A 26,701-nucleotide genomic window follows, 5' to 3' on the forward strand; every position below is an offset into this window, starting at 1 on the left:
TAAACAACTAATAAGCTCTACATCTGATAAGATGTTTTTTGATCTGAGGATTAATTTGTAGAGTGTTTGGATAATGAGCTTATTTAATATTTTTACACATTATAAGACCTTAAATAAAAAGGTGGGGTAGATGTACTTATTTAAAAAGATCTTATTTGCTCTCCAACAGCTTATTTTTTTTTAAATTAAGATATTTTTATAAAAAATTACCAAACACTTTGGAAGAGCTTATAAGCTTTAAAACATCTTATAAGTTCCTTTTAACATCTTATAAGCTTAGCCAAACACCCTCTAACTAGTTGAAACGTCTTAATGATTTTTATAATTTTAATTATAGTTCCACTTCCAAGTATTTTAATCTTTGGTTAATATAAATGCTAATTTTAATTAATGTGGTCACAAATTGTACATTTCATTAATTATGACGTATTAAAATGTTTATTTATATTGAGAAAACATAGCTATCATTCTATTCTACACATAAAAAATCATAAAAGAAAGAGACTATATATTATCGGTAATCGGATCATACATTCATTAAAACCACTCAATTGTCTCTTTCAATTCTCATATATGATGAGATGAACTACATATATCATAGCCAGTTGGATTATTTTGTCAATTTATTTGTTGTCCTTAAAGTCCTTTTGTATCTTTTACTTCAACTAGATGGACAATCATTTTTTTTTGGTTATAGATTTTTCTTCTCTGTTTTTCTTATTATTCAATGCATTTTTTTTTTCTAAACAAAATCATATGTTGAGTGTATAAATTACGCTCAATTACGCGTTCTTTAGGTTGGACTTTTGTGTTATTTGATACGGTAAATGCGTTGAAGTGTTGTTTAATTGACTAAGTATGAGAAGAAAGAGAGTCTGAGGTTGTAGAAGGCAAGGAGACGAAGCGATGCGAAATCCGACAAAATCAGACGAAAACTCGTTTTGCCTTACGAGACCCGAGTCCCAGAATTGTGGAGGAATCTCAACTTGGTCATAAGCCAAAAAAAATATAACTCGAACCATATCTCGAGAACGGAGGTGGAGACTTTTGAACGCCTGAGAATCGACTAGAGTAACAAGTCCTTGCGCAAAACACATGGATTCAAGAAAAGTGTATATGAATCTTGTTCGGTACAACACTCGAGCTTGTGAATTTTTTTGAAAGATTATGTATACTGCAAGTTCTGAAAACATAAAAGTTGGCTATTAATCTTTGTTATAAGTTGCATGAGTCAATATGTTTTGTACGAATGTTGGCATTTTGCTCGAGGGCGAGCAAAAGCTCAAGTCTCGGGTGAAAGGAACCCGAAATTTTTCAAAATTGGCCCAAACACAGCCCAAATACTAATATGAAAATTGAGGCTTTTTAGAAGAATTCAAGAAAATATGTGCACATAATTTAATGGGACTTTTCTTGATTAAACATAGAAAGTAAAGAAGCACCTTAGTGAACTCAACAATCACATTTACACTTAGCTTTTTGAGTTCCCAGGTACAATAATAATAAAACATCATTACCACCTTAACTAATGCTAATTAATTAACACCGTTAAATCGCCGTTCATAAGGTCTTTTCGATATGATTCGAACTTGAAGGAAAAAAAGCTCAGCCACAGAAACAATTCCCGTTGATCTCACTCAACTCAACTCAACCCTGGTGGATAAAAGAAATAATTTTTTTGAATCGATAACAATTTAAGCTTAAATTTATTATGTTTTGCGAAAAACGAGAATCGAATATCGGAAATTGCATGGAAGGTAAAATTAACAGACCTATCTCCTTCTTCGACATTGCACGATGTACCATGAACGAACGAGCACGTAGCAAGGAAGAAGAAAACCAGCTAGCTGAAGAGCCGAAATCTGATACTGCATTACACGTAATGAAATTAACCTTCAAAATATTTGTCTAAATGAATATCTGTAATAAAAAAAAATGGGGCTTACTTGGAAGAAAACTGATGATTCGTGAACCATTCCAAAGTCTCGTGTGACCATAAGAGTTTGGCGAATAAGCAAAAGCAGCATCAACTGTGAATATGAATTTAACGAAATAGATTATTACATTTTTTGCTGAATAAATTAACAGTTGACAAGAAAATGAGAGTGTAATAAAAAACGTGTTTTTAGCTTACGATAATAGCGACAGAGCGGAAACATGTGAGAGTTCTGCTATTTGTAATGCCGTAATCGTCGTACTCAGATTGCAAAAACTGACGCTCAGCCGCTGCAAAGGCCAATATACGAGCGTCTCGTAAATCTATGTGGGACCCCCATGCTTGTCTGATGTATAAGGGTATAAGAGTAAATGTCGTAAGTCAAACCGAATTTCATTATTAACTTGTCTGATTATGTATGATTTTATTTTTTGACATGCAGATTGAATATTTACCAAATACCTGATATCGATAGTCAAGACATCGGCATTGATTCTTGGTGGTGGGCAAGTGTAATTCGGTGAAAAAACCTGTTCGACAAATTCGAGTTGAGTTTCGACAAAATATCGTGATTTGAGCAATTTGCAGTTAATGTAAGTGCTAATAGATTTTCACCTGATTGCATATTTCACAGGTGATGTCACCTTTTTTGTTGCACCATCTCTGAATACACTTCCTGTGAGCAAACTGCATACAAAATAATCGAAATTCAAGAAATTAATTAGGTATAGTTTTTCTCCGCCAAACGAAACATGAGAAACAAAGCGAAAAGAATTAATATTTCAAGACAATTTTCTTCGTAAAATTAAAATCAATCTATCGTACTGGAATTCAATCCAATCGATGAAGGTAGCAAAAAACTTAAAACGACAGCAGCGAAAATACGAGATTATGTCAAATAACATCGGTTAAATTATATTATGAAGTATGTGAAAAATAAATTCTCTTTATTTTCGTCCATTGAAGCACATTACAGATTAATCAAAGCAAACAAAAAGATTCGTCGAAGTAGATACTAAATCAGTTACTAACAAGTCAAGACGACAAACAATAGCAAACTTAAAATTTTACCGAAACCTAAGAAAACAAAAAAGCAGATTTCTTTTTTCCAAACATTAGCTCAATGCACGAGATAAAAGCTAATTAATCGAAAAGAAATTGCCACCACAATTTGATTTCGAGGGTGACGTATGAGGATAAGAAACAAATTCTTGATTAAAACGAATCATCTCCACATACATCCAGCCCATAAATCAAAAGAGCAGTGATCGATAAGACCATCCACATACATGATACATGTGCATTAATCATTAATGGATAAGCTCGTACGAAAAAGTCCAAGCAACGAACGAACCCGAACCGAACGTGATGAAAATTAAAAAGTGTGGATAATAAGGAATCCCCACAGGAAACAGGTGGATCCATTTATTAAATAATCCCAAACCAATAACCAACAAAATATCCAATTAAAGCAGACTACTCTTAAATGCAGAAACTGCATTTAATCTAATTTAATTTAATACATCAGCTTATAAAGAAAAAAAACTGAAAGTACAGATTTAACAGAGAAAAACTTACATTTGGATTCTACAATCTTTGTGAAAAATTGCAGATTATACAAAGATAGATACAGTTCTTTGGTATTCAAATATTTGTACCCAGAACTTCAACACAAAGGGGGAAAAAAGCCCTAAGTAACAGAAAACCTCAGAAGAAAAATTGATTTATTCAAATTAAAAAAAAAAAAAAAAAAAAAAGCCCAGGAATCACAAATTAAAATAACAAAAAACCCATCTCATAAAATGAAAAATAATAATAAAAATAAAAATAAAAAAAATAAAAATTAAACCTTGAGAGTGCCGTTGCAAGAACAAGGAGCCTCCATATCTTTCTCATCGTCTTCCTCCTGACAAATTCTGCACTCCCTCAAAAACCCTTTGACTTTCACTGAAGAAAAAGAAGTCCCCTCACCATTTTTCCCATTCATAAAAATCCCATCTTTATCAGCAATTTCTTCTTTTTTCTGCTCTGTTTCAGTGTTGTTGTTGGGCGATGATGATGATGATGATTGTTCTTTGAAGCATGCAGCTGATGCTATTATCCTGTCAACGCACACCACCATGAATTCATCCACCATTTTCTCTCTCTACCTGAACCCAAAAAAAAATTGGAAAAATATAATGGAGGTTTGCTTGTTTGTTTTAGAGAGAGAAAGTAAAAAAATTAGGAAGTTGCATATAAATACTGCAGCGGGGAGCGAAGAGTGGCAGAGGAAGTGGGTGGTGGGTTTTTGAGCAGAAAAGGTGGTGCTTCTCTCTGAGTGGGGAAGGGTAGTGGCGGAATTTACGAATTGGCATGCGTGGAGGACGAATTGACGATAATACCCCTCAATGTGGGATTTTATTACACGGTTCCTCCGAGAAAATATCTTTTGTCCTCGAGTGCCAGTGCCAACCAAACAATACCTTAATTATGTGTAATTATAGTTTGGTCACTCAACTTTTAACTTTTTGCAATTCTCAATAAGTTACCCTAATTTAATCCATGCAAAGTACATGGGAAGTGTCATGATTCATGACTAAAAATTCCAATGTGCATCTTTTTTAATTTATTTTTTTCAATATAAGTACAGTGAATAAATTTACACTTACGTATAATAACTTACACACCATACTGTAAATGTAAATTAAGACTTATATACATGAAGTACTTTGTAAATAAATTATGAGAAAATATTTGAATTATCCTATTATCGATAAATTTCAAAAGATTATTAGTGGGAAAAACAAAAAAATTAATTACTTTGATTAGGATTAGTTAAGTGTAGTTTTGTCTTATGTATATTAATTAATTATGATTGAAATGGAAGACAAGGAGATGGAGTTTTTTCACCTAACAATTTAATAGTGACACGAATTTCCATTCATCGAATATCTACCATGATGAATATAAAATCTAAATGATGCTATGCAATATAATAATTTAAAATTGAACGAATAATTGTTTTAAATTAAATTTATTTTAGTGTACACACTTAACCCGAGTAATGCAGTTTGACTTGGCATATTCATACACTCTAAAAGTGGATAGAATGGTAAATATGTAAATTAAATTATGATTACATTCACCCCATTAATAGAAAATAATATTCGCATCTCGTAATTGATGATTTAGCTGTTGGAGCAAGTAAATTTATATCAATTGATCCAGGTTCTAATCCTTTTGTCAACAGCCGCTAGGAGGAACTAAAGTCGATATTTGTATCTAAGCTGCCATTAGTTGAAAACTGATGCACATGATACGGCTGCTAACAAAGTCAACATTGACAACTTGTACCCAATTATTGTGATTGAGATACTTACATAACTTATAAGTACAAAATAATGAAATATAATATGTTGTCCAATATATATATAAGTAGTTCTTTGGCATTGTGGAAATTAATTTAGTGTAGGAAGGGTAGTGAAGTAAATTTAACAAGACAACTTGACCGGTCATGTTGGTTTGATGAAAAAGAATTGTTATTGTTTGTTTCATATATTATATTTTATTATAATTCAACTCCTCCAAGGAGAGAGAAAAAGGATAAGAATAGATGGATGGTGCAACTAATATTTATTATATATATATAATATATATATAAAGAAGGATAAGAATAGATATATTGCATGTTATATTGTATAGTTGGAGGGAGACTTGTGATGATGCAAAAATTGTGTGGGGGAAGGGAGTTCACTGTCACAGCAAGAGTTTTATTTGGGAAATTCAAAAATTAAAAGTCACATTATTATTTAATTTAATTATTGAGCTGTTTTAAGTTAATAAATAATGTATACAAAACTCCTGCTAGTAAAAGTTGGACAACGAAGAAAATAATAAACCACTTCTAGAAAATGGTGGGCCCAAATGTTTTGGGACTATATTTTAAGAAGGCCCAATAAATATAAATTAGATATAATATATTTTAATTCAACAATTTATATTATCTAATAAAAATAGTTTAAAACATATATCTTGATAACAGCAAGCATATTAGTACATAGCAAATTTTAGGATGACAAATTTTAACAATATTATTGTACAGCTACAGTTTCATGACAAAGTTCACAAAATGAAAAAGAAAAAAAAATGTCTTTAAATAAGTTAAATAAATTTCCAGATTAAAAAGGATCTCACAGGGGAAGAAGAAATTACCTTTTTCAACCAGAGCTCGAAGCTGCCACTTCGACATTTTGAGGTTCGGTTAAATTCTGGGAGAAATCGGGAGCTTTAGGAATAAGTCCGAGGAGCTTAAACATCGTTTGATCAGCATCGTAATCATTGTTAGGAGTTGTCAAAAGCTTCTCTCCTGTGAAGATGGAATTTGCACCGGCAAGAAAGCAAAGTGCCTGCTCGGGAATCGAGAAACGAACCCTACCGGCAGAAAGCCTAACCATTGCCTTTGGCATGATAATACGTGCAGTTGCAATCATCCTTATCATCTCCCATATTTCAACTGGCTGATATACATATAAAGCAATATTGAAAGTCAGATGACACAATATACAAAAAACTGGGAATGAATAGTGTTCGAGAGTATAAAACTAATGGGTGTTAAGACTATGATATTTAAGCCTTATAACGCTTATTTCCTGTTTCAGACTCCGGAGTGTCTGTGTGTGTGAGTGAGAGGGGGAGAGAGAGAGAGAGAGAGAGAGAGAGAGAGAGAGAGAGAGAGAGAGAGAGAGAGAGCAAAATGTCACTCAGAAATGTTCTTTTTATTGCATATTTGTTTTCCTAGGTTCATTTAATCTCTTATGCAGAAGCAGAATTTAGATAGGAGGTATCTTGAAAAGTATATAACTCAAAGGTCGGCTACCTTTTGATCTTCCAAGGGTGTGCCGCTTACTGCAAGGAGTGCATTAATGGGAACACTCTCAGGGTGTGCAGGGAGAGTTGCTAATGTATGTAACAAACCAACTCTGTCTTCCTCTGCTTCACCGAGCCCAATTATTCCTCCTGAATATATAAACTTGAATATTAACTTGGCGCATAAATTATTCCAATTATTTACGAATCAAAAGTTAGCTAATACTAAGAATTGCATAGCAATTAGGAGGAATTGATGTACAGTTTACCTGAACAGACATTGATGCCGGCATCACGAACATGCTCTAGAGTTTGCAGACGTTCATCGTAGGTTCTAGTAGTTATGATGTTGGGGTAGTACTCTCTCGAAGTGTCGAGATTATGGTTGTAAGCCGTAAGTCCTGCCTTCTTAAGTTCTAGAGCTTGCTGCTTCTCCAGCATCCCTAAAGTGCAGCAAACCTCCATCCCCATACCCCTTACCACATAAACATTTATGATCATTTTAGATGATTAATGCAATTTGCATAGTGAAAAAAGGGACGAATCTAAAACCTGCAGATATGCTCACAACAATTTACCATCTGATCTATTGTAAATTTCATGGAAGTAGGAAAAAACATAATAACAGCTAACGGAACTAAGCATAAGAGAAGTTCCAATGTGTTCATTATTTGCAAATGATAAATATAAGTGGATAACTCAAGGGTGTAACAGATGATTTATGTAATTTCTATTGATTTCTTTGTCTATAAAGAAACATTCGTCTTTGAAACCCAAACAAGAAAACCCAACCATTTCTGTAGAGTCTAGATTTGTGACATTGTTCATACAAAATTGCCAAGTTCTCATAAGCTTCTCTTTCGGATCAAGTAGCCCTATAAACTTGACCCCGTAGGTTATATGGCTATGGCTTTTCACAAATGGAATAACAAGGATTGATGTCATACAAGATCAGATCTCATGAAAAAAATTACCGACGAGTCTTGTAATTTGTATGTCATAATTTGTTACCGTATTTCTTTAACATAATCAAGGATTTGGCTGAAATTGGTTTTCCTTCCTATGGTGTCTCTCCATGCAGCACCCATACAGAAGCGAGTGCTGCCAGCCTCTTTTGCCTGTTCATGTATAAAACCACCCAAATTGTAAAACAAGACAAGGTAACAAACATGTTATAAATTTAATGTATAAACAATAATCGGCCATGTTAAGAACTTCACATTTTTTGCTGCCTCGAGAACGGCATCTTTATTCATAAGCTTTTGTGCTTTCACACCAGTGCTGTATCTGGACGACTGAGGGCAATAAGAACAGTCTTCACTACAACCACCAGTCTTGATGGAGAGAAGAGTACACTGCTGCACTTCCCTGAAATTGTGAGCATGTCTGTGAACTTGAGCCTGCAAAATAATGAGTCCAACACAATTAAAATAACGGAGGCAGAAACCGAGCTTAACTTGACTAGAATACAAAATCTTGTGCAGTGTTAGTTAAAGTATTTATGATTCAAATTGTTAATTGCAACTGTACAGATACCAAATATTTTACTCTCAATTTGGTCATTTATAGAAAAATTGAAAGAATTTCCGCTTCATCAAATGGAAACAAAATTAGAACAAAAACCTCCCATAAAAACACACACACACATTTTTGCATCAGAAAAGGGAGAATGATGTAGGTAGCATACAGCATGGAAGAGGAGATCGAGGACAGGGGAATCGTAGATGTCCTTAATTTCTTCTCTCCTCCAATCATTCCTGGCTCCTTCTCTAACGCATCTATCCGCCTCCACCGCCGCCGCGGAAGATGAAAAGCTCGCCGCAGCTTGAAATTGGACGAGCGGCCGGCGAATCGATCTCATTATCCACATCATTTGGCTCTCCACTCTTCCACAAATGCTGAATCTCTCCAATCAATCAGGGTACAGTACAACAAACGACGCAAAAAGGGGGATTACGCCGGAGAATGAAATTGGGGTTTAATTTCGTTGGGGTTTCTCCTCGGGGAATCCGCTGGTTGAGAGACGAGCGGAGTTTTAAGACTGAACTACTAAACACTGACACACAAACAAACACACACTCACTCTCTTTGGCTGTAGCCAGATACGATACTCGGCAGTTTATACTAAATTCCCGTTGCCCATTATATTCGGGAAATAATAAAAACCTTTATTTATTTATTTATATTTCTCTATTCTTAATATTATTATTAATAATTAAAACAAATACTTCACTTCATACAAATGCTACTGACTCTTTCATTGCAAAGTACTTCTAAAAAGTAAAACCATATAACTTGATAAAAATTTAACTAACTCTATATTTAATACAAAAAAATGAGATTGTTTGCAAAATGTCATTAAAAAAGAACTTTAATTGAAAGTTAATTCAGAAATTGAGCTTTAAGTTGCTACTTATTGTGACAAATTAACTACAATTATCCATAAAAAGTTAAGAACTTAATTGAGATATAAAACAATAGCAACACAAATGTCCAATATAGCTCAAAAAACACTGTTGCGCTGGTAATTTTACAATTACAACTTCAAAATAATTAAATAAAAACTAATTTAAAAGACAAACAAAAGCAAAAACAAAAAATATAAAACTCAATAAAATTCAACTGTAAGGTGTGTGTGTATCAGTGAGCTGAACAAAGTGCATCACATATATCATCACCCAATAAATTAAAGAACTAATTTTTGAATCTGACGCTACGGCTGATTCCGGCATTAATACCAGATGCTTCACCTCCATACGGGCCTGTGGGCTTCCTAACTTCACGAACCTGCCCTTTTCTTCGTACTTTTGCCTTCTGGTGTTGCAACTGGAGGAGAGCAAGACAAGAATCAGTGTTCTATTATACATACACATACATGTATATATATATATGGAGAGAGCAACTCTACCTTGTACTTCTTCCTCGGGTTCTTGATCAGCTTCTTACGTGCACGAGTTAACCCCCTATTCTTTTCAATCTGGAGATAAGTATTGACCAAAAACAAATTATCGAACAGGTAGATCAAAAAAAAAAAAAAAAAAAAAGGCACGGTGTTTAAAGTGAAAACAGAAAATACGTGATGTAAGAAAAACAAATTCTTGTACCTGACGTGTGATGTAGCGCTTTCCGTCAACTGTATCCTCTGGCACAGATAAAACCTCTGTGGTTCTGTAAAATTGGTTTATGGAAAATACGTTAATGGTTTACAAGATACACTTCCATTCAGACAAACACGATAAACAAACTCCATCTCTATAAACTGTGTGGGGTTCACAAAAAAACAGGGCCAATACTTCATTAACATTGCAAAATAATGTGCTACTTGTATCCGACTTAAATACCTGTTATACTTGTCGGATTTTGCAGCTAGCTTTGCAGAGTGTTTTCGTTCAACTTCATTGTAATATTCCAAATCGGAATCATGCTCACTTTCTCCACCAACATGGTCAATTCCATCACTTGAAATGTTGCCAGTCTCTTCTTCCACGTAATCACTAGATTTAATTCCAGCTCCCGCCAGGACTCGTAGCTCATGCTTTCTTCGCCTTTCTCCAATATCATCCCGTCTCGGTAAATCGTCATCACCAGAAATAACCTTCCAAAAAAAATAAAAATAAGACGATTTAGTTCCAACGGAAACTTATCGAGGCCATATATACTTCAGGTGGAGAGTAATTGCGTCATGTCCCAAAATTCTAGACAAATGAAATTCAAATGATCACATGATGTATGTATCAGAGAAAAATGAAGCTGACTGTAACCACAGTTAAACTGGTGGAATAATCAACCACTATGATTATTGATAGAGAAAGAGACAAATCAACTGATCAATGTATAATTCCTTATTTTATTTGATGTTTTAATAAATTAATCAAACAGTGAACTATTCCATATCGTTTTTACAGCTGCCAACTTGAAGAGTTTGTGTATATTATTATTAGTTGCTTAATTCCTAATTATACTTTGGATAATTGCAGATCTCACATCCCTCATACTGTTCAGAATTTTACTTGCTATCAGAACTACCAAGATATTGGCATAAATACATACAATATCTTGCAAAGCAAAATTATTTAGTCTAAATGAAGAGTTACTGTTGAAACTTTCATACCTTGCGTTTATTCGGACGAAGAGCCAGTTGTTGGGAAATTTTGCTTGATCTGCCATTTGCTGCCCCGTCTATTTCCATGGCTTCATCAACAAAATCATCCAATGTCTCAAGTTGTCTACAAAGCACAGTTCAGCAGTCCCTTTAATTAGTATCGGATGATACAATTAACTTGTACATATCATAATAACAGGAGAAATATAACTGCATAGTGAAAAAAGAGATACCTATTCATTGGTTGCAGTTGTTCTCCAGTCCTCCCATTCTTCGGTGTAATAGAATTAAAAAGACCTTTCTGCTTCAATTTCTCCTCAAGGGAAGCCCTTAATTTCAACATTTCCATGCTCTGTATTCCGACTTGTTGATCCTGACATAATTTAGTTACATCAACATATTCAAGCTAAGGCTTTGAATTATACAAATAGCATAAGCTAAAAACTATAAAACGCTGGTTGATCAGCTTACCTGATGCTTCTGCTGTGACTTGTTTTTCTTTTGACTACTCAATGTATTCAACTCAGCAGCTTTTTGAGACTATAAATTGAACATAACAAAAAAAATAAGGAAGAGTAAGGTTAAGATATTAATGAACGTAGTGCACACAACAAAAGACTAAAAGTTACATGGATTCTGAGAAATTAATCAGCAGACTAGTCCAAAAAGTATCTACCTCAAGCATTGCCTGATTTTCAGATGACACTGCAGAAACTATCTGGCTATTGGTTAACGAATCAGATTCCAATACAGCAGCCTCTTCAACTAACTTCCTGATAGTCGTGTTATTCACATTCGTGTTCACAAGGTCCTCCAAATCAAAAGGAAGGTTGTCGTCGATTTCTTTTATCTGAGACCATAGACAGGAGATGAGACAGTCACCAGAATAGTTAGTCAATGTAGATGAATAGGTAATATCCATTATAAGTGCTATTGCCTAATGCTTTTTTATACTACTCTGTCATGAGAAAATATTGATTTTAGAAAATATTCCGGAAATCATAAATCAAGTTTGCCTAGAAGTGAGAAGCAATAACCTTATCCAGTAAACTCTTGATCTCCACTAGACGAGAAATAACTGGATGATCACGAACCGGCTGCCCTTCGGACTTGAGAAGAAGGTAGAAGACTATAGCCTGGCAATAGGATTGCAATACAAGCTGCTTTACCTCAAAATAATGCAGCCCACCCTTTTTTGAACTCCCCTGTGCACTAATCTTTATAAATAATGCAAGTGATTAGTATAATGCATTCTAAAACATCATATGATCAAACTAAATTCATAGATCAAACATAATAATAAAATGAGCAAACAGTCACCATATTGATCGTGTATAAACTGATTTATAGTGTAAACTGCACTAATTGAAATAAAACCCATGAAAGTCCAACTATACCAAACACCAAAAACTACAAGGTTAGCGCACAAAGCGAGTTATATCAAACTAATTAAACCATACCTTGTTTACAAGTGGGCTAACTTTGTCCTCTAGTTCCTTATGGGCTTCTTTCAGCTCTGACAGAAGGCCAACTAATTCCGGAGCGGAGCTGTAAACAAGAAGTTGGTATGTTATCCCTTAAGAAGCATTAAAAGCTAACAAAGTAAAGACAGATAGATAAATTTAAGACTTTTAGTGCGCCAAAACAAGCATTTTTTTCTACGATCTACAACTAAAACCAAACATGCAGCCATCGACTAATATTAGATGCCATCAATCACCTCAATCAGATTCCTCTAAGTTCACATACAAAGAACGATAAAAGAGGATGATTAAGGTACTGAGAAAGCAAACTGACCTGTAGATAAGATTCATTTGCTCTTCCTTTGTTAGAGCATTTATATCTTTCTTTACTATCTCATAAGTCATTCCATCTTCTTCGTTGATTCCTTTCGCAATCTCCTGAAATGTGCGGAAAATGATGAAAAGATCAGCAAAGGTTATTTTAAATTCCAAGCATCTCCTTCACACGAGTATTCAGGAAATATCACTTTTAATGCAACTCTTTTCACCTCCGATGTGGGCTCCTTGCCAGTCTCATCTTCGCTAACATCTTCAAGACCAAAATCCTCCATTGAAAGAAGTTTTGCTTTTTCACTTTGCAATCTTAACACCTCCGCCTCTTCTTCTGCTGCATCCTCATCGTCACTTGATGGTGTCTAAAGATCAAAAGCAATTGCTAACAGAAGTTAATACACTCACTTTAAAATTCCAAAATAAAGCAAAAATAGTTTAAAAAAAATTGCTGCCAATAGCATATCTAATCTTATGTCAGTATCCGGGGAAGTTGGCTGAGTGGACACAACTGTATCTTGAGCTTGTGGAAGTAAAGGCACCTAACTATTCAACGAGTTTCAAATTTACTATTTACATCCTACGATGGAGGAGGAGAAAACCGGATTTGATAGGTAATTATCAATACGGTAAGGGCATTAAAGTTTTCAAACTAAATCCGGAATTTGAGAGGGTAATCACAAACTATGAGAGGAAGGCAATAGTAAACCTTGGTTCAGTTAGTTTGTATCCTCATTATTATTTCTTACTTAGATAGTATTCTTTTTCTTTGAAAAGGAAAAATAATATAAAAAATATTTTTATTCATAGTTATTTGATAATTGTTTCAATTATTTTCAGAAAAAAAAAGTATCAACTATGTTTCACACACAAATAATTTAGTCAATTGAAGAAGTTAAATCAAATGAAGCTGTCAACCATTGCTCTATGTGTGAGTTGGTGACGATGAAAAATCAGCAACTTAGTTATCCTATAGGTAGATCAGAAGAGAGCAAATAGGGAAAAGGAGCCACAACTTTCACATTCTTAAACTTTTGCAACCTCGTTTCTTCCTGCGTCATGAGGTTATGCAATAGGCTTTCATTTCATGTACATCACAACAGTGAGAATTCAGTATTTTTATACATTATTAATAGCATGACTTCACACATTCAAAATTCTTAAAATACCTGTAGTATATAACATTTGTACAATATTCACATACAAAGTGAAATGCGATAAAAACACAGCAGTCAGAAAGCCTTACCTTATTGTCAACATCATTACCATACGGATTATTTTTACCCCAAATATCCATTTTTTCTTCTTCTTCGGAGTCATCAAGTGTTTCATCCTCTATACCACCAAACTTTGACTGCAAGTACTTTTGTGTCCTTATAACTGTAGAAATCAACCCCATTAACCAATAAGAATACTACACCTTTCATATAGAAGCAAATTGAGAAAAAAAACTGAGTCATAACACAGACAGGTATTCCAACTACTTCTATAAGAAAATATAATCATACAGGAGAATCTGATCCTTCAGATTTTATATAACCATACAGGAGCATCTATTCCTTCAGATTTTATGTGTATCCTCACATGCATAACAGTCGTTCATCATCATGGAGACAAACTAAGAACAAAAAGATAGTAAAATGCATAGGAGACTACAATCGATGGTGGACAATATAGTTGATAGTTATCATATATGGTTTATGAAGATCTCTAAGCATCAGATTCTAAATCAGATTACTACTTGCCAATCTCACATAGTAGTAAAAATTTCTTGCAAAATTTTCACTCACAAAAAGTTTTTTTTTTTGGCAATAAACTAATTAAAGAAAAACTGAAACAGTAAATAAAAGAGCACTTGATTAATAACAATTTCTTCGATACGCCACATTAATTTCAAAAAAAGAACAGAAGGAAGTTGCCGCACACAATGCACGACCATCTAAAATCATATTTCCATAACATGCATCAAGTACATTTATCCAAGGTCCACAACAAAAGAGTATGTTCGAAGCATTCAACAAGAGAGACGAATCTCTTACTTTTGGCAGCCAGACCCTTTTGTGGTTTATCATCATCAACGTCCTCGTCTTCAACATCTTCATCCTCATCCTCATCATCCTAATCAACAGAAGACACAAAAGGTAAGATAAATTAGAGAGCGATTTCTGAGCAACATCATCAGGAATTAAAAAAACATAGATGTTAAGTGAGGCCTTCTCCTCTAAAAGAAGATGGAACATAAAATATAACAAATTCAATCATTATTCGCTACAGTAATAGATCTTTTTTGATTGAATACCACATGAGAAGCCTACTGCCTCGATAACATGATTACATTCTAATGAAAAATAATGATTGTTTCGTCCATCTGTTTTCTGCCAACTGTAGCTCCAGAAAGCATAAGAAAAATAACAATAACAATAATAGTAATTGTAATCATGATATTAGTAGTAATAATAATAATAATAATAATAAAAACACAATGGCTTCATATTGATAATCAACTCAGTGAAATAAATAGTCATACGTTCAAACAAAATACTGAAAAGATCAAAAAGCGGAAAGTGACATGGATTGCAGAACAAACCTCAAAATCAAGCACAGGGTGCTCATTATCTTCATCAGAATCTCCCATATCCTCGTTTAAGTTCAGTGGCACAACATCTCTATTTTTGTGAACTACAATAAAGAAAGGGTGTGAGAGGATAGCCATAATTACACATATATAGCACAAAGCAATTCACAAGATGTAAAATGTTGAAAAGCATCATATGGTTGAGCATAAATACACACACATACATGCATCAATTTCGTCGTTCATCATGTCTTCATCATCAAGACGAATTTTGGACGACTTATTCTTAACCAGCCCAGTATTTTCCTTCCTCTTGAACTTCCCTCCCTTCTTCCCCATGATTACTTCACCTCAATAACTACAAAAACCTGCACCACAAATTCAGGAATTCAATTATAAATACAAACTCCAAAAAATACTGTCCAGATAAAGCAAAATGCACAAAATTAATCTTTGTTTTTTTTTCCTGAAGCAAATCTCTAACAGCACCGTCAGAAATTCATCACCGATAATTCAACTAATTACATTAGAGAGAAAATTAAAACTAGTGCGTTAATTTAAAGAGAAATGGAGCTCCGAATCCAAATATCTGTGCTCGAGATAAATATACAAAGGGTGAAAAGTTCAGCAGATTAGAAATACCGATGAGAGAAGCTGAGCAACGCTAGGTTTTGCCGGCGATAGCGATAGAGACGGAGAACGGTAAATTTAACGTCTCACTGCAATACTCATAAAACCCTCGCAGGGTTTTCTTTTTATATTTTTAAATTAATATTGAGATTTTCTTTCAATTTATATGGACTTTTTTAAATAATAAAATAAAAAAAAAAGAAAAAGAAAATCATAGAGTACCCTAAAATACCCTTCAATTAATAAATTAAATTCCGGCCCATTTGTTTATTTCCGGCCCATTTGATTGTGAGAAGCCGAACAAAATTTTCAAACGATAGAGCGGAAATTCACGGCGGTGTAGGCGACGGAGCTGATGGAGCCGGCGCCGGTGAGGGTTTAACCGCCGGTATGTGTTAATTTTTGCTTGAGGTTCCTTTTACTGGTAATAAATTGTATCATTAGACATTTATAAATGAACTCCGGGAAAAAAGTTGAGGAATTCATTTACATTATCGTGTTAAACCAACGATAAGGATATCAATATCAGAAAATTTTAACCATCTTAATTTTTTCGTTGTGTTTCTGTGTTCACCATATGCCGTTTTATTTAGTGTAATTCTGAATTTCAGCTTCTCTGAATTGTGAGGTTTGATTCTGAAAATCCTTTTTTTTTTTGGGTGCAAGATAGAAAATATCTCAATAGAAACTTGTTATATTTCATGGCTTGCTACCACATCCCACAAATTCATGGCGTTTGGAGAGGAATTTATTGTTGTGTGGGGAAGAATCTTTCAGTAAATAAAAGGATATGTCATAAGTTGATTACTGTCGGAAACCCGAGGAGGACATACTCTTCATCTACCCTGTTAAAAAAGGTAGTTGTCGTTACTCACGAACTATTACTATAGACTTAATGCTCTGTCTTCTAATTATATTAGTTTTTTTTTTTTTTTTGTTAATCAGGATTTATGCCAAGGGTGTCGTAGTTTGAAGGCTGGATTTTGTGAGGTTGGACGCCGTAGCTTCTCAAGGGGTATTAGTGCGTCCGCTCAAAATGCACACACGCTTAGTGAGAGTACACTTTCCGATTCCGACACACATGAAGATGTATCAACCAGCATTAGTCCATCAAATGGCAGAGTAATGCTTATTGATGGCACTTCAATCATATATAGAGCATATTACAAGCTTCTTGGTACGTAAACCACCGTGATTTCTTTTAATGATTGCTCTTGAAAATGGTTAGTGTGTTTGCGTAAATTGCATCTTTTTGTACGGCCTTTGGTAATAGATGCTTTATAGATAAATTTTGAAGGAAGAGAAGATAGTGAAGTGAAAGAAATGAAAATAGAAGATAAAGAAAATGTTGAAGGATAGAACCGGATATAGTATGATAAGTTTCAGCAAACTTGTTGTTGATTCTTGCCCAACGTGCAAATTTGTTCGCCTCAATATAAAATCAGCTGTATTGATGTTTTTATTCCTCAAATTTTTTTACTAGTGTGGGTAGCGTGTAGGCTTCTATTCCTTTTTCTGTTCATAAAGCAATATTAGGATATCCTTATGAGAATAACGTAATTTATCCCCCTGTTTCTTAATAGCAAAATTGCACCATGGTCATCTCAAGCATGCTGATGGCAATGGAGATTGGGTCCTAACTATTTTCAGTGCATTGTCTTTGGTAAGTTATTGTATTTCTTTACACCGTTTCTTTTCTTTATTTAATAGCTTACAATGATTACATGGGGCATCGGGTTAAAATATACGGATTATAAGGTAAGCCATTGTCTTCACATGTTCTCTATCCTTCTCTGCGTGCGTGTGTGTTTGTGTGTGCCATACAAACAGAACTTATCAAAATGTTTTCACGTGTAATATGAATTCAACTTTTTATTCTCTCATCAAGGCAACTGAAACACATCATTTGCATGCCATCATTTTTTTGTGATGGACAAGCCGCATTTTGGGTATTATTTGTGTCAATTAGTAGTAGTGATTATGAATCAATTGTTCTAAAGGTACTTCACTGCCTTGTTGCAGATACTTGACGTGTTGGAGTTTATCCCTTCACACGTAGCGGTATGCCTTCTTTCTTCCCTGTAATGGACGGTTATAATGGTATAAATAGATCAAACACTTTAGCTTCTAATATTTATTATATTTGTTCAGTTTATTCGTAGGCGATCCTTGATGTAATGCGAAAACACTGGTTGCTAGTCTGCTCTGTGTTTCAATCACCAGAACAATTCTTTTTATTACGTTATAAATAGTTACTGACTAAAAAATAATATATGTATTCATTTTTTAGTCTTCCTTTCTGTTGTTAATCTCAGTTTTCAAGGTTTTTATCTCATCTGTGTTTTCTGTTCTCCGCTGATTTGCTTTGCTGTATCTGCTCTGACACAAGTTGTTTTTCCCTGTGTTTTTGCTTTTATCCCCTTCTGTGCAGGTCGTCTTTGACCATGATGGTAAGATATGTATTTGTTCTCTCTACTTAATTTCTTCATTTAATTAATGCTTCTACTTTTTTTTTTCTCTATAATCAACTGGTATGTCTGATTTATGATTGAAACTAGTATCATACTACTTTAACTAATATGCAATAATTTGAGTTGGATTGACTAATTCCAAACATATGTGTCTTTTTTTTATTGGTAGTGAAGCTTGTTGCTTCACCGCTAATGTACAAATTCCATAAATGAGCTGTAATTTTTTCATATTTTTGGCATGGTTATTTATTTCATACTAGTTAAAATGGATGCTATTGGTGCCATTTTCGCTTGACTTGTGAAGAATATTCAGGAAAAGTATAGAATAGAGTTGCTGTTTCTTTATGTTTGAAGGTTTACTCATTCCTAACTGAACTAGGGAGGGTTTACAAAAGACTTAGAATAACAACTTTCAGATACAATTTCTCTTGAAAGTAGATAGATGTGGCTGTGAGTGCATTACTTGTAGAATATTTTGATAAAACAAAGTGTTTCTTTACAGGTGTTCCATATGGTCATGCATCTGTTTCATCAAAACAAAGTTTTATTGCGAAAGGTAAACTATTTGAAAGTTTTTTCCTTTTTTTTCCCTTAACTCATATTTGAACCCTTAAAGTTTTGAGTGCAATGTGGTCAAATAAAGGTCTTTTTCATGGTGCTTAATTTTACCCAATGTTGTCTTCATAAAGGAAGTTTACATGCATATGGATTTGTTATATCCGCGTTCATGCATCATTGAAGGGATTCCGTTTTTCTTTAGTATTTAATGGCTGATTCTAGGATGGCAGAACATCACCTTAGGGTTTGGAAACATATTTGGTTAAAGAAATACTATCGGTCATGGTTTTGGTTTTACCCGGGTATTCGACCATTTATCATATGGAATGTGTACCCATTTAATAAATGGTTATCCGATCATATAACCTGTTTAATTTTAATTCAATTCATTTTGCTTGCCAATCTATTGATTGATAAATCGATCTTGCAATTGTTTGTCCTGAACCTGCTACATATACACGGACAACTTAAAGTTTAGGAACAACATCTATTTATAATCGCACAAATACAAGTGATTGGTCAATTTCTTGCAGGCATGAATTTTCGGCACACCCTATATCCCTCTTACAAAAGCAATCGGCCTCCAACCCCAGATACCATCGTTCAGGGACTTCAGTACTTGAAAGCATCCATCAAGGCAATGTCCATCAAAGTAATTGAGGTACGGATCTAACGTGTTGGCACAACTGTAGATAACTAACATAACTGAAACACATAATTTAATTTTTTTCACTTTTTAGCAGGTCCCAGGCGTTGAAGCTGATGACGTGATTGGGACTCTGGCTGTTAGAAGCGTCAATGATAGGTTTAAGGTATTTTCACTACCTTTAGTTGGATAATGTACTGATGATCCAACGGAGAATTTATTTTGTTTGGTTTAGAGTCTTACTGATTCTAAATCGAGAAATAATGACATCTGACTTTCTGTAGTTAAGAATTGATGTAAGGCTCTGCTGCGCCAACCCCCCCCCCCCCCCGTTTAACTTCCTCATTGTTTGTAATATTGCATTGAACTAGTAGATTTTGATGTTTCTATATCATTTATATTTTTGTTGACTACTGACTTGTGTTAACTTCAATTGGTACAGGTACGTGTTGTCTCCCCGGACAAAGATTTTTTCCAGATTCTGTCTCCTTCGTTGCGTCTACTGCGGATTGCTCCTCGTGGCTTTGAGTGAGTATCACCCTTGACCGTTAATTTGCCTCCCAATATTTTTCCTTATTTCTTGCCTGCTGTGAGCAAATATAGCATGCATATCTAAATAGTTTCTGACTGGCAGTTTTAAGTCCCTGAATACAAGATGAGACAGCTGAAGCTAGGCCTTGTCATTTTTCTAGAACATGGCATACGAAAAAAAAATAAGGTTCTTGTGACACTGAATTTTGTTAAATCTCCGATTTCTTTGTTCGAACTTTAAGTAAGACGTGGAATAGTGCATTGTGTCCTAAATGTTCAAGGCCGAATAATATTTGAAACCTGAGCCTCTTATTATTCCTAATTTGAGCATGTTGTGGGACTTTTAGGACCAGTAATTCCCTGATTTTGTAGAGATTACTTAGTACAGAGAATATCATGACCTCAGTTCATGTTTTCTGATGCAACTTTTGTCGCTTTCTTTCCATCTTATGACTGATTTAAAATTTTCACATTCTTGCAAAATCTTTGTAGGATGTCCTCTTTTGGGATGGAAGATTTTGCTGAAAAATATGGAACCTTGAAGCCATCGCAATTTGTTGACATAATCTCACTCGTCGGGGATAAATCTGATAATATACCAGGTTCCTTTGTTTTTCCTTCGCCAAGATTTAGTGCCCAGGAAAAGAAATATTAGGGAAAATTACACACGTGTATGCCTGTATTTATGCATGAACCTGTATACCATGCTTCAAGTACTGTATTCAAGAAAGTGACCGGCTGATCTTTAATCTATAATGTAGGAGTTGATGGGATCGGAAACGTTCACGCTATTCAACTTATTACAAAGTTTGGTATGTTATTATCCAACCCCAAAAAATATGATTTTGTTTTTGCCATTCTCGTTGTGGCATTTTTCCTTGTTTTCTGAAGCTTGTCGATTCATTTTCCATTTGATTTTGTTGTATATTTGCCAATATATCTTATCTCTTCTATATTTGCCAGGCTCGTTGGAAAACTTATTGCAGTGTGTTGAGCAAGTTGATGAGGAACGAATCAAAAAGGTTGTCTATATACCTTTTATCACTTGTTCTCGTTGATGTCTGTAGTTGTGTGTGTATCTTCATCTGATTTTTTCATTGATTCAATGCTTTCAGGCATTGGTTTCAAATGCCGAGCAGGCTATTTTAAGCAAGAATCTCGTAAGTTTTGTCTATGCTCATCGATTCATCATTTTCAGAGCTTTTAGATTTTGAAAGCTAAGCACCTTGCTTTGTCAATGTAGGCTATGTTACGTTCTGATCTTCCGTCCTACATGGTTCCGTTTACCACCAAAGATCTGATTTTTGTCAAACCCGAGGTCAGTAATTTTCCAATTAATTTTTTTTTAATTTATTTATTATTGTTGATTTTCTTAGTGTAAAAATAACTGGCTTATTCACAGTAACATGATACTTGTAAAATCTTAAGCCTTGATTGGGTGCAATACAGGACAATGGGGAGAAGTTCAGAAGCCTCTTAACAGCCATAAGTGCTTATGCAGAAGGATTTTCTCCAGATACTATAATTAGAAGGGCCTCTTATTTATGGAAAAAGCTCGAAAACCAATGACTCTGATGACTGTCTTCATCGACCGATGAAAAATTATCTTTCGTGATGGCAAATAGACTGCAATTTGGTGCTTATGCAGAAGTATCTCCGACAAATTAACTTTAGAGGCTGCTTGTTTTTGGAGGAAGCTCGAAAGCCAGTAATTCAGATAACATTTGTTGCTCTTTTTGTTTATATATTTCTTTATGTAAAATGTCACTCGATGAACTACAATTGTAGATCAAATTTTTGCTATAGTCTTTTTGGATACCTATTTTTCTTCTAGTGTAAATACTTGCCCCGGGTTTTAGCTGCTTATTATGTTATCGTCGATCAAGAGTAACAAGTTAGTGAGCTTCTCAATGTGAAAACTTGTGTCCAGAAATCAAGAATACAAAACTTGATAGAATGTCTGAATAATTTCCGGTAAAAGTAACATCTAGTGTGAAACTAATATAAGGAAAAAAATTAAATAGACAACCTACTGTAATCTAACATTGAAGCATGAACAAAACGGAATTGGCACTTGTACATACGTATCATGTTCTCGACTTTCCCAATGTACTTGTCTCGTCGTATTAAACCTGCCTAAACAATCCAAGACGAAAAACTATTCTTCTTTATCTGCTGCTGCTTCTTCTTCTTCGTCGTCTTCTTCTGCGTCTTCTTCTTCTTCAGTGGGTTTCTCAAGCTCCAACGTGGCGTTGAATCCAAAATCTTTTCCAGGTACGAATACCGACTTTAGTTCTTCAGCAGTCTGTATGGTGTTAACTTTATTCTCCTTTACAGTAAGATTTTCCTGCGAAGCAATCGACTTAAGATAGATTAGTCGAGCCATATTAAAAAAAATATGTCAAAAATTGAAGGTAACAGTATGATTTTACCTTCTTCACATAATCAGCCAACGTTGAGCTAACGATTTCCTGGATAACGAAATTCGTAACTCGAGCTTCACCCAGAATTTGTAGAAGGAAATCCGTCGGGACCTATGGAATTTTGTACCAGAAGTATTAGTGGTGTGTCAAATATATTAATTTCTTCTCCATGCATATGCATGGTTACGATTCTATCATGTCGTTGAAAATCAATTTTATGGTACAGTTGCAACTCGGTTACATTAAATGAACAAGAAAAGGCAAGCATATTCACTGTCAGAAAACGACGCAGGAAACGAAAGAGAATAGTTCTACCTTAGTTGTCTTCCCTGCAGAGGTCCCCATGCGCATGAAAAACAGACGTTAATAATAATACACAAAGAGCCTCGTATAATTAAAAAAACAAAAAAAAATTAAAATATATATATATATATAAAATAATTACCTCCCTTTTCCCTGCGAAAACCGGGAACAGGTGGAGCTGATCTGGCCAAACTTCTCAGAACTTTATCGAACACCGTCTGCGTTTCTTTTCCTAACAAATCCACCCTTACCTGACCGACAACAAATAGTAAAGGATCAAACTTTAAGTTGTCGATCGTCTTAGTTAACAAGGAATTCTTCTACATTCACGAAAATCGAGTCTTGAAGTTAATTAGTAGCAAAATAAAAACTTAACCGGAGAGCAAAAACTGAACCGAAGCTCACTTGTATCTTATCATCATCTTGTGACTCCACAACTATCTCAACGTTTTTCACGCTAATCACATTTGGCTCCGTAATTGAAGCCTCCAAACCTGCATTTCATACATGATACTCTCTTCTCCATATATATACATACATACATACATACATATATATAGATAGCAAAAGATCGATGCTTTATAGTTCCACGTAAATGGTTGTAATTACCTGAACTAACAGCGGATATCGGCTTAAATAAAAGCCTCTCACTGGCCTTCAAGGGTCTAAAGTACAATAAAAATACGTACATATCAAATAAACCGAAAGCAATTTCGTCGTACTACTAAAAAAACGACGAAGACGTTTATATATATACCTCGAGCACGGAAATTTTATCCCGGAACAATAGTTGATACGGAGGGCGAGACTATTCGATTTAACATCCTTCGACAGGGCGGCACCAATCTGTGGCCACACAGATAAGCATTAATGGAACAAAAAACCCTAAAAAAGTTAGCAGCTATGGCAGAGGAAAAACCCTAATCAGACACAAGTAAGAATTATTAACATATGCAATCAAAATGTGTAGAATGCACAATTGCAGAGTGATTTAAAACTCGTAATTAAGGAAATTTAATAGGAGAGAAGATTCAGACACGTGGATACGCGCAGGGACCAACATTGTACGAATTCAACAGCTTTTAATTCAATTTCAACGACACTGTTTTTGAACCGGAATTAACTGTAAATGCGGGTGCTGAATTCAAATTCAAGCAAATAAAAAGGATGAACGAATAATTACACGAGGGTTTTGAAATAATGGTGACGCCAGCGTCATCGTCATCGTCATCGTTGTCATATTTTTTTTCTGTTGTCTGAGAAAGAAGTGCAAAACGGAAGAGATGAGGGGATAATTTTCTGAACAGTGAGCAGTGTCACAATAAACCCCAAAAAAATATCTTTGGGGGTTAAATACATAATTTTATGAAACTTGGGGGGGGTTAATATGCTATTTGTTAAAAAATGACGTACAAAAAAGACCTCTTTTTTTTTTGATAATTTGTACAAAAAAGACCTCTTCAGCTAAATAATGGTTGTATTAAATAAATAACGGTACGAAGATAAAGAAGAAAGAACAGAGGAGAAAGGCGAAATGTTAGCCGTTAATACACGCGCCTATTTCTCTTATTCAAATTCCAAGGTAATGATTTTTCAGTTGCAGTGTGTGTTCAATTTCGATTTGGTTTTCTTCTTCGTTGTAGAAAATTTGATTAAGATAGGGCAATTTCTAACCCTAATTTCCAGCTCCAGATTGATTGATGGGTTTCTCTGTAATTTTCATTACATTTGAAATAAGAAATCTGAGATTACGATTGATTGATTGATTGAACAGGTTATCGCAAGTGAGAGGCAATTTGCAGATGTGTTTGCGCCATGTCGATTTTCCAAAGGAAGATGCTTCTCTCTTAAGATGGGATACACTACACACCAAATTGTACAAAGGTACTCTCTTTCAGACTCTGAATGTAAGAACATGGATTGTTGTCTGTTAGATGAGTCGAGTCGAAATCGATGTAAATATCGAGTCGTTTTTTTTTCCGTAACTAGCATTGATTATTAACTTAAACTGTGAAAATATGTGATATCTCCGCATTGATTAGTTACAGATACTTTATCGAATGCAGGAGTACTGCAAATACAGGCGTACGAGCTGTTGTCGTATCAGGTGCAAAAACGAGCGAACGGTTATGCAATTAATTGCTAGATAGTATTCTCTGTTTTTTTGGAACTAATGAAATGACTACTTTGGACTGTGCTGTTACGCCAGGTGTCGATGGCGTCGAAGTTTCTTCTTCTTCGGTTGAAGAGTTCAGTTTTACAGCCACATCTTCTGACAAAGACGACGAACTAAAGGTAGTGAATACTGTATTAGTTTTTTTATTATGTTAATAGTTTGTAATGACTTCTTTCTTTTTGGTTTTTTTTTTTTAAATTTAATTTCATGGTTTCTTTGCAGATCACTGTAGAGGTTTCCGGAACCAAAACGCAAGAAATATATGATAAAGTTTTCGCTAAAATGGTCCAAGATGCACAGCCGATTCCTGGATTTCGAAGAGTAAAAGGAGGTAATTAGTTCACACTGGAATGTCGATGTGTATGAAAGTCGTTGGCTTAAGCAATTTCTTTATTTCAAATTGTTGATTTCTTTTTGTTTCCACATTTACGTTTTTTTTCTTACGTTTCCTGTGATATGCATTGGAATAATCGAAACTCCTTTGGCACCAATCGGAAACTCTCAGGAAAGACCCCTAATGTGAGTTTTAACACTTTCGGTTTAACTCAATTTTTTTTTTCGTTTCCCTAATGTAGAATATACCTTCTTGCAGATACCGAAAGAGATTCTTTTGGAAATTCTAGGCCCGTCGAAAGTCTACCACCAAGTTATTAAGAAAGTGATAAATATTGCGGTTGCTAAATATGTAGCTAAGGTATATATATATATATATATATATATATATATATATATATATATATATATATATATATATATGCTGCTGTCTTTACTCGACTGCATATTCATTGAATGGGGTTATTTTATATAATTATAATTTTCTTGAAATTGCAGGAAGGTTTGAAAGTTGGTAAAGATTTGCAAATCGAGCAGAGCTTAGAAGATCTCGAAGTTGGGTTCGAACCGGGTACCAGTTTCCGATTCGATGGTATTGTTAAACGCCGAGATTTGAAGTGAATTCAAAATGAGTTTGCAACATACTCTTTTAGTGTTTTTTTTTTTTTTTTTTTCGGGTATCTTGTATGTCGGAAATGTACTTACTTTATCGATTTCTTTAGACAGATCGATTCATTACGAGGAATTCTTTCTAAGAAAAAACTACCTAAACAAGCTAAACACCACCACACCAATATAAATCGACAACAAAATAAGACTGAGATGCTGAAGATATATAGCCATAATTTTTTAGCTAATTTGATCCATTAATAACTTCTATTTACATCTTTTAACTTGAATTTTCCAACCTTGAAAATTCGCTCAAAACTACTTGGTGAATTTCATTTTTCACAAATTAATTTGTTTTGTTCCAAATTAGACGCAAAATTTCAAGGTGTATATTAAATACTACAAAACTGACGCTAACTAGTAATTACAAAACTGTCATTCAACAAATAATTACAGTACTACCACTTAGACGGCGGTAAAATGAGAGTAGCAGCGAACGGCTACGGACGCAGAGTATGAGAAATGGCGATGGATTGAGATTTGACAATTTGAGAATTGAGAAATCAAATTTAAATTTGAGTTTTGAATTTTTTTAATTTTGATTTTTGACTGATTTAATTGGGCTTGATTGGTACATTTCATTTTTTTGTTGGACTTTAATAAATCCAAGGTGGATCCTATTTGGTCCGGACCGATTTATTTCTAACTAGATTTAATTCAAACCAGATCCATGTGAACCGAACCCTGATCGAATCGAATCCATGGAA

General features: G+C 34.4%; 6 protein-coding genes across 15 annotated transcripts; 2 read left to right on the forward strand and 4 right to left on the reverse strand.

Annotated features, from left to right (window-relative positions):
• Positions 1-1,374: 1,374 nt before the first annotated feature.
• Positions 1,375-4,254, reverse strand: LOC105959504 (uncharacterized). The gene is made up of 7 exons (XM_012983613.2): positions 3,786-4,254; positions 2,552-2,623; positions 2,399-2,466; positions 2,135-2,282; positions 1,947-2,030; positions 1,773-1,868; positions 1,375-1,653 (listed from the first exon to the last, which is right to left on the reverse strand). Exons 1-6 carry the CDS (start codon positions 4,071-4,073, stop codon positions 1,773-1,775), a joined length of 756 nt encoding a protein of 251 aa, XP_012839067.2. The 5' UTR covers positions 4,074-4,254; the 3' UTR covers positions 1,375-1,653.
• Positions 4,255-5,937: 1,683 nt separating this feature from the next.
• Positions 5,938-9,183, reverse strand: BIO2 (Radical SAM superfamily protein). The gene is made up of 6 exons (XM_012983614.2): positions 8,472-9,183; positions 8,005-8,184; positions 7,796-7,902; positions 7,054-7,259; positions 6,795-6,934; positions 5,938-6,435 (listed from the first exon to the last, which is right to left on the reverse strand). Exons 1-6 carry the CDS (start codon positions 8,655-8,657, stop codon positions 6,136-6,138), a joined length of 1,119 nt encoding a protein of 372 aa, XP_012839068.2. The 5' UTR covers positions 8,658-9,183; the 3' UTR covers positions 5,938-6,135.
• A 52-nt stretch (positions 9,184-9,235) lies between these two features.
• EMB2777 (Sas10/U3 ribonucleoprotein (Utp) family protein) lies at positions 9,236-16,066 on the reverse strand. Its single transcript, XM_012983615.2, has 17 exons — positions 15,897-16,066; positions 15,479-15,622; positions 15,267-15,358; positions 14,719-14,797; positions 13,926-14,059; positions 12,898-13,044; positions 12,684-12,787; positions 12,347-12,434; positions 11,924-12,103; positions 11,563-11,736; positions 11,358-11,426; positions 11,120-11,259; positions 10,896-11,010; positions 10,126-10,379; positions 9,889-9,952; positions 9,693-9,761; positions 9,236-9,610 (listed from the first exon to the last, which is right to left on the reverse strand). Exons 2-17 carry the CDS (start codon positions 15,591-15,593, stop codon positions 9,479-9,481), a joined length of 1,956 nt encoding a protein of 651 aa, XP_012839069.2. The 5' UTR covers positions 15,594-15,622; positions 15,897-16,066; the 3' UTR covers positions 9,236-9,478.
• Positions 16,067-16,138: 72 nt separating this feature from the next.
• On the forward strand, positions 16,139-21,930 carry LOC105958811 (5'-3' exonuclease family protein). Of its 7 annotated transcripts, none has more exons than XM_088813236.1 (16): positions 16,139-16,272; positions 16,555-16,741; positions 16,830-17,061; positions 17,468-17,547; positions 17,907-17,945; positions 18,316-18,334; positions 18,858-18,911; positions 19,447-19,574; positions 19,654-19,725; positions 20,002-20,087; positions 20,583-20,692; positions 20,852-20,902; positions 21,054-21,112; positions 21,206-21,250; positions 21,334-21,408; positions 21,540-21,930. In XM_088813236.1, the coding sequence occupies exons 2-16, from the start codon at positions 16,586-16,588 to the stop codon at positions 21,657-21,659; spliced, it is 1,326 nt and encodes a 441-aa protein (XP_088669362.1). In that variant the 5' UTR covers positions 16,139-16,272; positions 16,555-16,585; the 3' UTR covers positions 21,660-21,930. The 7 variants fall into 7 exon arrangements, with proteins under 7 accessions (XP_088669362.1, XP_088669365.1, XP_088669367.1 ...); XM_088813235.1 differs by having other exon boundaries at positions 16,147-16,272; positions 16,551-16,741; XM_088813237.1 differs by having other exon boundaries at positions 16,147-16,272; positions 16,551-16,741; positions 19,657-19,725.
• A 176-nt stretch (positions 21,931-22,106) lies between these two features.
• LOC105958813 (uncharacterized) lies at positions 22,107-24,131 on the reverse strand. The gene is made up of 8 exons (XM_088814193.1): positions 24,000-24,131; positions 23,574-23,662; positions 23,426-23,481; positions 23,222-23,310; positions 22,959-23,067; positions 22,829-22,842; positions 22,523-22,624; positions 22,107-22,437 (listed from the first exon to the last, which is right to left on the reverse strand). The coding sequence occupies exons 1-8, from the start codon at positions 24,054-24,056 to the stop codon at positions 22,249-22,251; spliced, it is 705 nt and encodes a 234-aa protein (XP_088670319.1). The 5' UTR covers positions 24,057-24,131; the 3' UTR covers positions 22,107-22,248.
• A 44-nt stretch (positions 24,132-24,175) lies between these two features.
• LOC105951080 (uncharacterized) lies at positions 24,176-26,241 on the forward strand. Of its 4 annotated transcripts, none has more exons than XM_088814196.1 (8): positions 24,176-24,398; positions 24,591-24,700; positions 24,883-24,923; positions 25,026-25,111; positions 25,215-25,323; positions 25,498-25,511; positions 25,585-25,686; positions 25,824-26,241. In XM_088814196.1, the coding sequence occupies exons 1-8, from the start codon at positions 24,351-24,353 to the stop codon at positions 25,944-25,946; spliced, it is 633 nt and encodes a 210-aa protein (XP_088670322.1). In that variant the 5' UTR covers positions 24,176-24,350; the 3' UTR covers positions 25,947-26,241. The 4 variants fall into 4 exon arrangements, with proteins under 4 accessions (XP_088670322.1, XP_088670320.1, XP_088670321.1 ...); XM_088814194.1 differs by having other exon boundaries at positions 24,262-24,398; positions 24,859-24,923; XM_088814195.1 differs by having other exon boundaries at positions 24,262-24,398; positions 24,865-24,923.
• The last annotated feature ends 460 nt before the right edge of the window (positions 26,242-26,701 follow it).

The sequence above is a fragment of the Erythranthe guttata genome, chromosome 14, assembly GCF_056151865.1.
Source record: "Erythranthe guttata isolate IM_541 chromosome 14, IM_541, whole genome shotgun sequence".
Classification (NCBI taxonomy): domain Eukaryota; kingdom Viridiplantae; phylum Streptophyta; class Magnoliopsida; order Lamiales; family Phrymaceae; genus Erythranthe; species Erythranthe guttata.

Coding starts and splice junctions, on each gene's coding strand:
- LOC105951080 (XM_088814194.1), top strand. CDS start 24,351: ATGTTAGCCGTTAATACACGCGCCTATTTCTCTTATTCAAATTCCAAG. Junction 24,701..24,858: donor ACACACCAAATTGTACAAAG/GTACTCTCTTTC, acceptor CGCATTGATTAG/TTACAGATACTTTATCGAAT. Junction 24,924..25,025: donor ACGAGCTGTTGTCGTATCAG/GTGCAAAAACGA, acceptor CTGTTACGCCAG/GTGTCGATGGCGTCGAAGTT.
- BIO2 (XM_012983614.2), bottom strand. CDS start 8,657: ATGATGTGGATAATGAGATCGATTCGCCGGCCGCTCGTCCAATTTCAA. Junction 6,935..7,053: donor CGGCATCAATGTCTGTTCAG/GTAAACTGTACA, acceptor TTATATATTCAG/GAGGAATAATTGGGCTCGGT. Junction 6,436..6,794: donor CACCCTTGGAAGATCAAAAG/GTAGCCGACCTT, acceptor TATGTATATCAG/CCAGTTGAAATATGGGAGAT.
- EMB2777 (XM_012983615.2), bottom strand. CDS start 15,593: ATGGGGAAGAAGGGAGGGAAGTTCAAGAGGAAGGAAAATACTGGGCTG. Junction 11,260..11,357: donor AGTCACAGCAGAAGCATCAG/GTAAGCTGATCA, acceptor AAATTATGTCAG/GATCAACAAGTCGGAATACA. Junction 9,611..9,692: donor ACCCGAGGAAGAAGTACAAG/GTAGAGTTGCTC, acceptor GCTCTCCTCCAG/TTGCAACACCAGAAGGCAAA.
- LOC105958813 (XM_088814193.1), bottom strand. CDS start 24,056: ATGACAACGATGACGATGACGATGACGCTGGCGTCACCATTATTTCAA. Junction 23,663..23,999: donor CATTATTTCAAAACCCTCGT/GTAATTATTCGT, acceptor GTGTGGCCACAG/ATTGGTGCCGCCCTGTCGAA. Junction 22,438..22,522: donor TGGCTGATTATGTGAAGAAG/GTAAAATCATAC, acceptor ATTGCTTCGCAG/GAAAATCTTACTGTAAAGGA.
- LOC105958811 (XM_088813236.1), top strand. CDS start 16,586: ATGGCTTGCTACCACATCCCACAAATTCATGGCGTTTGGAGAGGAATT. Junction 18,912..19,446: donor ACAAAGTTTTATTGCGAAAG/GTAAACTATTTG, acceptor AATTTCTTGCAG/GCATGAATTTTCGGCACACC. Junction 19,575..19,653: donor TGTCCATCAAAGTAATTGAG/GTACGGATCTAA, acceptor TTCACTTTTTAG/CAGGTCCCAGGCGTTGAAGC.
- LOC105959504 (XM_012983613.2), bottom strand. CDS start 4,073: ATGGTGGATGAATTCATGGTGGTGTGCGTTGACAGGATAATAGCATCA. Junction 2,283..2,398: donor GTCTTGACTATCGATATCAG/GTATTTGGTAAA, acceptor CTTATACATCAG/ACAAGCATGGGGGTCCCACA. Junction 1,869..1,946: donor AATCATCAGTTTTCTTCCAA/GTAAGCCCCATT, acceptor CGTGTAATGCAG/TATCAGATTTCGGCTCTTCA.